Source organism: Sander lucioperca, chromosome 14 (genome assembly GCF_008315115.2).
Source record: "Sander lucioperca isolate FBNREF2018 chromosome 14, SLUC_FBN_1.2, whole genome shotgun sequence".
Classification (NCBI taxonomy): Eukaryota; Metazoa; Chordata; class Actinopteri; order Perciformes; family Percidae; genus Sander; species Sander lucioperca.
The window spans coordinates 22,806,569-22,817,446 of NC_050186.1; the positions used below are offsets into that span (position 1 = coordinate 22,806,569).

The 10,878-nt window shown below is 36.0% G+C and overlaps 1 protein-coding gene across 1 annotated transcript in view; it reads right to left on the reverse strand.

Moving 5' to 3' along the window:
- Window positions 1-4,270: 4,270 nt before the first annotated feature.
- LOC116054848 (astrotactin-2) overlaps window positions 4,271-10,878 on the reverse strand; it is a 98,168-nt gene continuing 91,560 nt past the window's right edge. The window contains exons 10-12 of the mRNA XM_031306566.2: window positions 8,889-8,989; window positions 8,076-8,259; window positions 4,271-5,339 (exon numbers count right to left, since the gene is read on the reverse strand). Of these exons, the coding sequence (XP_031162426.2) occupies window positions 5,102-5,339; window positions 8,076-8,259; window positions 8,889-8,989 (523 nt within the window). The 3' untranslated portion in view covers window positions 4,271-5,101. The remainder of the gene's footprint in view (window positions 5,340-8,075; window positions 8,260-8,888; window positions 8,990-10,878) is intronic.

The following is a 10,878-nucleotide window of genomic DNA, read 5'->3' on the forward strand; positions in this document are numbered from 1 at the left end:
GACTTTTTTCGACATACTATACTATGACTTTTTTATGACTTCTTTCAACCTACCATACTAAGACTTTTTTCGACATATTTGACTGTGACATTTTTGTGACTTTTTTTGACATACTATACTATGACTTTTTTGTGACTTTTTTCGACATAAGACTTTTTTCGACTTACTATACTATGACTTTTTTCACATAATATACAATGATTTTCATGACTTTTTTCGACATACTATACTATGACTTTTTTCGACACCTGAGAGTGTACATAGCGGAGGATCTAACCTGGAGCTAGAACACCTCCCACACCATTAAAAAAGCCCAGCAGAAGATGTTCTTCCTGAGGACCCTGAAACACAATGGGCTCCCTCAGGAACTTCTGACACGCTTCTATCGCTGTACAATTGAGAGCACCCAGACATACTGCTGCACCGTGCGGCACTGCAGCTGCACATCAGCAGAAAAAAAGGACCTGCAGCGGGTTGTCAAGACGGCTGAGAAGATCATTGGCTCCCCCCTACCAAACCTGAGTGAAATATACTCAAGCCGTCTTCTCACACAAGCCACAAACATCAGGCAGGACTCCTCATACCCCGGACACTCCCTGTTCACCACCCTCCCCTCAGTCAGACTGAGAACCCCCAGCACACGCACAAATAGACTCCGGAACAGCTTCTTCCCCAGAGCTGTGAACGTATTACAGAAATCATACACACATACAAACATAAAAACATACACACATCCCTTACCCCCTCAGTGCAATCAGACTCTGTAACTAAGTCTATAGTTACAGACACAATCATGTCTTAATGATTTTTTTGACATACTATACTTTGACTTTTTTGTGACTTTTTTTGACATACTATGCTATGACTTTTTTCGACATACTATGCTATGACTTTTTTTTAACTTTTTTTGACATACTATACTATGACTTTTTATGACATTTTTCGACATACTATACTATGACTTTTTTAGACATACTATACTATGACTTTTTTGTGACTTTTTCCACATACTATGATATGACTTTTTTCCACATGATATACAATGACTTTTTTGACTTTTTTCGAGATACTATACTATGACTTATTATGATTTTCTCCGACAAACTATACTATGACCTTTTTATACATACTATAGTATGACTTTTTTGTGACTTTTTTTGACATACTAAACTATGACGTTTTTGTGACTTTTTTCAACATACTTTATTGTCTTTTTATCTTTTTCGAGATACTATACTATGACTTTTTCAACATAGTATACTATGACTTTTTCTGACTTTTTTCGACCTACTACACTTTGACATTTTTATGACTTTTTTCGACATACTATACTATGACTTTTTTGTGACTTTTTTTGACATCCTATACTATGACTTTTTTGACATACTATGCTATGACTTTTTTCGACACACTATGACATTTTTATGACTTTGTTGATATACTATTATATGACTTTTTTGTGAGTTTTTTCAACATACGATACTATGACTTTTTTCGACATACTATACTATGACTTTTTTCGACATACTATACTATGACTTCTTTGTGACTTTGTTCGACTTACTATACTGTCTTTTTTGTGAATTTTTTCGATATACTATATTATGACTATTTTCTTTTTACTTTTTTCGACATACTATACTATGACTTTTTTGTGACTTTTTTTGACATACTATACTATGACTTTGTTGTGACTTTTTTCAACATACTTTACTATGACTTTTTTTGACATGAATTTTTCGACATACTATACAATAACTTCTTTCAACATACTATACTATAACGTTTTTCTACATACCATATGTTTTTATGACTTTTTCGATATACTATACTGTCATATAGAATTTTTTTCGGCATACTCTACTATGAAGTTTTTAGGACTTTTTTGAAATAATATACTATGACTTTTTTTTGACTTTTTTCTACATACTATACTATGACGTTTTTTATGACATTTTCAATATACTACACTATGACTTTTTTATGAGTTTTTTCAACATACTGTACCAAGACTTTTTTTGGCATACTGTGCTATGACTTTTTTAAATATGAAATACTATGTGACTTTGACTTTTTTATGGCATTTTTATATGACATACTATGGCTTTTTATGATATACTATACTAGTATAGTTTCATAGTTTTTATATCTTTTTTCATGACATACTATACTATGACTTTTGTATGACATTTTTCAAACATACTATATTATGACTTTTGTATGACTTTTTTTTTTACAGCATATGACTCTTTATGATATACTATACTAAGATTTTTCATGACATACTATACTATGGCTTTTTATGACTTTTAATAACATACTATATCATGTCTGTTTATTATCTTTATTTATTTATCTTTATTAAATCTTTTTTTATGATGTTTTTATTATGACATTTTTATTACATACGACTTTTTTTAATTACTTTTTTCATGAAATACTATATATTCACTTTCATTACTTTTTTTACGACACACCATACTATCACGTTTTTATGGCATACTATACTATGACATTTTAATGGCATACTATGCTGTGACATATTTTAGTGGATGTATGTTTGGGGCATTGTTAGTATATGTACTTATGTTAGTAAGTAAATGAGGAAAACATTTATGAAGATGTGGTAAACAATTTTGGAATGCAAAATGTTTATATAGGGTATTTAAATGATCCTGCCACTTGCCACTGATGTTAAAACAAATGCTTCAATATTCATTTTAAACGTATTTACTTAACCCTCCTGTTGTCCTCGGGGTCAAATTTAAAAAAAAAAGTTTCCATTTCAGAAATTTGGGGTTTCTTTCAACCAAATTGTCAAAGAAAATAACGTGGATGGTTCCATACAACCATTACTCTTCACAAGTAAAATAAATGATCAGTTCACTACTTTTATTGAATTTGGGTGTTTTATTTCATTTTATCATATTTGAAGAAAAAAAAATGACAAAAGAACGTTGAAAAAAAGTAACAAAAATGTTGGAAAAAGCTTCAAAAACGTGAGAAAAAACATCAAAACAATCGCTGGAAAAAATCGACAAAAACATCCCAAAAATCGAAAGATAAAATCGACAAAAACTTCCAAAAAATTGCTGGAAAAAAATCGACAAAAAACGTTGAAAATAATGAAAAAATCCCTGAAAAAATTGACAGAAACATCCCAAAAAATCGCTGGAAAATATTCGACAAAAACGTCGGAAATAGTGATAAAAAACCTGGAAAAAAATCAACAAAAACATTGGGTAAAGTGACAAGTGTCGAAAAAGAACAAAAAAATGTTGAAAAAAAAGTTTTAATTTAAAATGTTGACCCAGAAAAAACAAAAAGTTACGTGGTTGACGGGAAGACAACACAAGGGTTAATTACTGTATCACCCCATCGTGGCGATAAAAGAAAAGACTTCTCATTCAATATACATTTTTAATATTTCACATTCTTCAGAAAAAGACAATCAAAGCCACGTAATAATACATCTGTCCTTTTTTTACAATTTAAAATTTACATTATAATAATTTATTATTACAGTTCATATAACATGAGATGTAAATATTGAAAAAGGCATTGTTTATCTTCATTAAAACAATATCCATGGCTTTAGAGATATAACATTGAACTGAAAAATAATAAGATTAAAAGGACCACAGGTGATCCCTACAATCACTGATGCTTCCCAGTTCAGAGGACATTACCTCACATGTTCGTCATTCTCATCGTTCATCAACTATTCGGGGACCTGAAAATGTTCCTCAAACTTATTTTGCTATTATTCTGCCATATTGTCTATGAGTGCACATACATGAGCAAACATCAAATTATCCTGTGAGGGAGGATCTTTTCAAAGATGCATTCAGCATATTCACTTTTGATGTTAGATATTCAATCACTCATATGACCATATTATTACCATATTGTATAATAATAATTACAATACTAATAATTGTATGGCTAATACTGCTCCTCTTAGAATGTAATTGATGACAAAAGTCACATTCACTGATAAATTGTAACTTATCATTAGATTACAAACTTTCACTATTTCGTGATCTTGCAGAAATCATTAAATCTAGCTATATCATCTGATTTTGTTTTTTAGTATCAATACTGTTGGTGTGTTTAGTCACAAACCAAAACCCAACACATATAAAGCATTTGATTTAAAGACTTCAATGTGGCAAAAGCATTGTATTTTTGTCTTGGGTGCATAATCCACTGTGTTCAAGTCTATTTCTAGTCTGAGATATGAATGTCCTTGAAATCAGTAAAAATTTTGGGGGTATTTTAGTATTTAAAAAAAGATGATGACAAAAGGATTCCTAGATGTATGCAATGAAAGCAGTGCTATATTAAATGTCTATGAATGAATATGATTTGTTTGAATGCCACCCACTCTGTCTTTGCATAATTTCATCGGCTAATAGTAGCCGAATGGTCAATCCTGTTACCACAAAAAGCCTTGCTCTTTCAATTGAATCTATCAAATGTAATACAAGACTAACTACATAGTTTCTCACTGACTTATTTCACATTCATGAAGAAAAGCTTTAATTTTTTTTTAATTAATGGGAACTTGAAAACAAGAAAGTGATTTTCAAATGGCTTTAACACATTTCATTTTCTCCTTTCAAATAAAGGTATTAAAGGCAAATATGTTATGCTATTGAATTAGTCCTTTTTTTCTCTCTTTTAAGTGTTCCAGGTAAGCTTCAAAGCACTGAAAAAGGAACTACAACATTACATTCAAAGTATTTTAGCCAACCAGTTTTTCTCTTGGCTGAATTATATTTTACATGTTCACACTGCAGTTTCTCATTGATATGTGCGATCACTGGCATTTTGCAGTTGAGAAATATGTTCGCTTGAGGTTTTCTTTTTATCCTCTGTCTTATAGTAAAAGTAGGCCACACAAAAATATGTTTTTCGGTAGCTCTAACACAATGTCCAGTGAATTCTGAGGTTTTTTAGGCTCTCCTGGTTTTCAAAATCCACCAGTCACTTGAGAGACACCTGCTGCAGAGTGGGGGACGAGGTCCATCAATCACTGATGTCATTTTGCAGGAATAAACAAACAAAAACGCACCGCCTCCATCTACAAACTCCTGTCTCATCGGAGTTTGGTGTTGCTGTATGTGTTACGCTGTACAGAAATTAGCTTTTCCATGCAGGTGGTGCGACTTTCATGTAAAGAGCCATGCCATGTGTTACTAGGAGGTCGGCCCTCTTCACTCCGACAGTAGACATACGCCATGGTGTCGGTGCGGCTCTGGATGTGGGTGCTGCGCAGTAGGGACCGGCAGTAGTGGCTAATCTTCTCCACTCTATGTAGTATCAGGTTGGCTTTTCTATAGAAGAAGAAGAAGACAACAACAAAAATATCAACATCATAACACAAATGTAAGTTAATCAATCCCATCACCATTACATTTCTCTCAAATTTAAGTTGACATCCAGAATTGAGACATGCAGACACAGATGCAGATTACTGTAAAGACTCTTCTCTCCTGAAAATGAAACAAATATTGATAGAAATTATCTACTAATTAAGTAGGTATAACATCTGCCTTATTGCATTAATAATTAAATGTGCATTAAAATATGTACCAGATGATACATTTACATGAGTCATGAAAATCATGAAATCATAGGTTAATTTTGAAAACTTTGTATAGTGTGTGTGTGTGTGTGTGTGTGTGTGTGTGTGTGTGTGTGTTGCTGCCAAAAAAGCAACAAAACTTGCTTTTTGTGTTCATTATTTGACATGTTTTGGATGGATGGAAAAAAATGCCACAATTTCATACCCAAGAGGGCACCTTAAAATTCACTGTGCTACTTCATCTGCATGAACATAACCTCAGATGTGCCACTTCATCCACTGCAAGGGGGTTCATTTGGGGCTGCAAAGTCAACAAAGACATTAAAAAAAGAAAGAAAGAAAGAAAACAAACAAATATGGCATTGTCATTTGCACCTTGTCTGGCTTTGTGTCTGCAAGAAAGCACAGCTTTAATGTTACCAATATTGAAAGAATTGCAACAGTGTCTCTCCTGTCACTCTGACGGGATTGCCAGTCTGGATCAAAACCATCACATGCAATTGCATTTTGAATTCTCGGGTACCGATTCTGTTGAACACTACACCAGAGCAGCTGTCTAGAGTGAGTGAAACTAAGAATTTTGTCTCCAGGTCCAGAAGCTGGAGCTGCTGTTTCCGACATGAAGGAGCCATATGTCAGGTCATCTTAATTTAGAGACGATACCTCACAACACAAACAGACACACGCACGCACGCACACACGCATGCACTATTCCGTACTTGCAAAAGGGAATACACTTACAGTAAAGTAGTAAAAAGCTCATATGGATACTGAAATTAGGAAAACACACAGAAGAAGGGCTAAATTCCATTTATTTTGAAAAACTGTGTCTGCTGAGCATCAACATCTGTCTTTAGTTAAGCAGCAGGAGTAGAGACATCCTTTTCACTTATTTGTTGAAAAAGTGGGGGAAACATTTTCTCATTTCCCCTAAATTCTTACGTCTGAAACAACAGAATACCAAACACGTAACAAAGGGAGGCTTGCAAGCATGTGAGCTATGGACAAATTAAACACAGCCAATGGCATTCATGATGACAAACAAAGAAATTACAATAACAAAAAAGACAGAAGAAGAAAACAGACACTTTTAAAATATTATTTCTGTTTTTTTTCAGGTTGCAACTAAGACAACACTAAGTCAAAAATGTGGCTTCACATGATTTAAGCAAGTGAATCCTTAGTAATCGATTTAAACACACCTCTAAAACACCTCTTCAAGGGAATGCAGCCCATAACTAAAAACAGCATTGAATCAAAGAGACTGAAATGTGGAAATAGAAAAAGTGTATCTGTGCATCACAGCATGTCCAGAGAACAATATAATTATGAAAGGAACTAGTGTTCAGTTGTAACAATGCTGGTGGACATTTGGGGGCTCCTGGGATTCTCGGCTCCTGGAGGAGTGCTGACTGTGCTTACGTTTCACTTGGCCATTCTGTTACCTTTTAAAAGGAACCACAAATAGAGCCTGCTTGTAAATTACAGGCTGTAAATGAGGCTCAACCCTGCCAACTTCAGGCAGTAAATAATCCGTGCTCGTTCATCCAAAAGCACCCCCCCCCCGCCTCTTCATAGCTGCCCACACACAAACACATCACCCCAATCCCCATATTAAGTCCCAATGGCCAACCCGTGCCTCCCACCCCACTTCACCAATCAGAAAGAAGCATGATCTTCCTACAGACCAGTTATTCCACAATTATTATATTATTTATGGCTTGAAAGGAGTCCTTCCAGGCAGTGGGGTGGACAAACCAAAACATTGGGCCGTAACTTCTCCATGTTGTCGTAATGTCTCAGTGTCTGTTCACACAGCAAACTATCAATGGGGGTGTCCCTGTTAAGAAAGTCATGGGTGAGCAGATGTTGGGGTGGCATGTTGTGGACATGGAGGGACTTTTTTTATGAGAAAGAAGAGGAAATGGAGTTTGAAGTTGAGTTATTGTTAGCTGACTATCAAATTTAGCGTTTGGCTTGGCAGTCAAACGTTTTGGCATCACCATGGTAATGTGAGTGCGAGTGCGAGTGCGAGTGCGAGTGCGAGTGCGAGTGCGACTGTAACCCCAGAATTTTCACAGTGACCTTGCCCACTTGCTTTCCAGTAGAAGCACTTTAGAAAGTGGGGGAAAGGAGGGGGAAGGCAATTGTGTAATGGTGCTCCTGCTTAGAGGTGTTGCAGACAATGCCATAAGAAATGGCTTAATGGTCTGAATCTGGCAGGAACAGCTCATACAGCTTTGGCTTTTGTTATGTAAGAAACCTCAGGGTGACTGTAATTGATCCTAAACAACACAACAACGTCATGAAACAAGATCACAAGCACACTTGGATAAATAGTGGCAGGCTGCAAAAAAAATAAGGACATTTCTAGAGAAGTAAACAACATACATAAGCATCTTTAGACAACTAGCTGTACAATTTGAAGTATTTGAAGCTTCTAAGCCTAAATGAGAAAACTGTGCTATTGCTCAGATCTTCTCACCTGGGGCCCAGCTCATCTTCACTACGCCAGACAAAGTCTCCAAATTTCTCATAGTGGGAATTGTAGTGGTGCTGGACTCTACATAACAGTGGAGGAGGGATCTCCATCAGTGTGTTGTAGGCCATCTGCTGCTCCTTCCCACTGGTGTAGCCATTGTACAAGTTGTACACCTTGTCTGCAATCTCTGTAAGGGATTAAGAGACAGACAACAATTTAATAGAGAACTTCTGTGATTTAGTATACAATTTCTATAAGGTTGGGGAACTTGAAAGAGACAGTCCCTAATATCAGGCAAGCCTCAAATACACTGGATCCTACACTTCCCATAATGCAATTTGACATAGTCTTTCTTCCTGGCAAACTCCACATGATTAGTAAATTGAGTTTGACATGTGAAGGGCCCCTTTACATTTTGCCACAGCTTATTTTAACAACCATAATATGTAATCTAGCATATGCATATTGTCAGGGTAGTTAAGAGTTCCTATAATTTAACTTTTTTACTTAATGAGTTAGAATAAAACCTGATACTAAATGATGACTGGTGTATTTTGAATGTACAGTAAACATTTTAAATTTGGGTCTGACTTATTACAATATAATTGGAAAAAACTGTTTGAGTTAGATGTAACGTAATGCCAAAAATTACATGTACATGGTTGTGTTTTAAAGATATAAACATTTTACTAATGGACACTGTGTATAAGTACCCATTTAGGTAAATTGTGCTTATGTGAAAGGATGTAAGATATGCGCCAAAGATGGAATTAAAAGAATAAGTAAAAAAAAAGAAAACATCAAAAGTGAGAGCACCTTCAGCTCGGCTGTCATCCACCATTGGACAAGATGTCCGTACTGAGACAAAGCTTGACTCAGAGTGGCTGCCTCGACTATCCACTGCATGGAGAGTAAACCTGAAAATGACAAAAAAAAGCAACAGAAAAAAGTTCATTATTTGTGACTGACATCCCAAGATCAGTTAAGAAACAGTGGCAGAAGCAAAGAAGAAATCCTCCCAAAAACAGCTTGCAGGCCATTACCAGTATACCTTTGACCAAGAAACTTAAAACTCCAACTACACAAAAGATTGGTACTTTGGATATGCTGACACAGACATATAGTATGTGGATACAACCTTTAAATAGTGCACTTTTTACAGGTTTGCAGGGTAATGTGCTTAATAAGATGGTGGTCTTGCTGTATGAGATTTTTGATCATAACCACACACTGACATCACATACTTTTTCAGAAAATGTCTTGCGAATAAGTTGCCAGGGATTGTGGGATTTAATTATATCGGAAAATGAGTGCAGCCAGTACCACAGTGGCAGAGGAGATAGGAGTAGAGGGGGCATCTGGCTTGATTCAAAGCACTCCATAAGGACAAAGTTCCTCTCTCTGAAAATGTCAAACATCAGAATTTTTTGGGTTTCATGACAGACTTTAGGACCACTCAGTACCCTGATAAGATACCACAGCAAACAGTTCAAGACATTGCAATAGGAGATGAGACACACTGAGAAAATGTAATGCATCTCAAGTAATGCAGGGCCACACAGTTCGGAATAGAAAACAAATGACCTTTACATGTCCTTTAGAAAATGCCAGTCTGTGTACTTCTGAATAAGAAGAAGTACAAGGAGGAACTGGTCATATTAAATCCAAAAAGGATCAAGGGTGGCACAGATTAAGCCATCAAAATCCTTGCAGCGGCAAGGAGAGAGAGAGATAGATAGATAGCCTTTATTGTCCACTGGAGAAATGTTTTTTTCACAGTCTGTACAGGGCCTCACAAACATACATACATACACGTACAGTAAACATAGACACCTTCACCCCAAACACCCTATAATGCACAGTTCCCTCCAGTCTGTTCCACTGGCACCCCTTGTGCGCAGAGATGGCGGCTGTGACTCCCATGAACACGCACAGCTATTTGCCATTGCTGTCTTGATGATGGTTGAACTTTTAACTTGCCGCTGCGGCTCTCTGTGTGACCATGGTAACCACAGAAACCACACCAAGGGAAACGCAAGAGCAACTTTTACTGGTCTCTGAATTCCCTGAATTATACACCCCTTATCCACACATTGAACAAACATGAATAACAAAAGGTCATAACATTAGCTGTGATGTTTGTTTTGCCAAACTTGCTATATAAATTGTTGCATATTGCTAACCCTTTTCTCCATATTAACATACAACCAGCTGTATAGGCTTTTTTTCACAGAAGACTTTATGACATGTCAGTGGGAAAGGCACAAGTATACATAATAATCAAATAATCAAATAAATGATAGCTAAATTGTATTCACCTGCTTCATTTTCAAGGTCATGGTGTTGTGCATGCTGGTTAACTTTGTCACACTGTCTTGACAGTTGAATAGAACAAAGCCATCAGTAATGTTATTAGTAGTCTCGCATTGCCAGACCTATCTCCACTGCACTGTGGAGTAAGGTCTGGCTTCACCACACATACATTCCAGGATTGGAGAAAAAAAATGCTCTGGGTTGTTTGCATTTCTTTGAACCAATCAACATTGTCTTGAGCGGTGCTAAGCGGTGGCTCTGCAAAATGGTCCCGGGAAGGAACTGTTGCTGGAAATGTAGTGTTGTTGATCCAGACTATGTATTTCCTACTATGATACATCAAAATATCTGCTGTGAAAAGCTCTTTCTGGCTACATTATGCAATTAGAGTAGTTGGATAGCGGCAACCTTTAGCACATTGGTTGGACTTTTTCTGATGAAAACTTAGATGAGAAGATTGAAACCACTCTTATGTCTGTACTGTTCAAACACC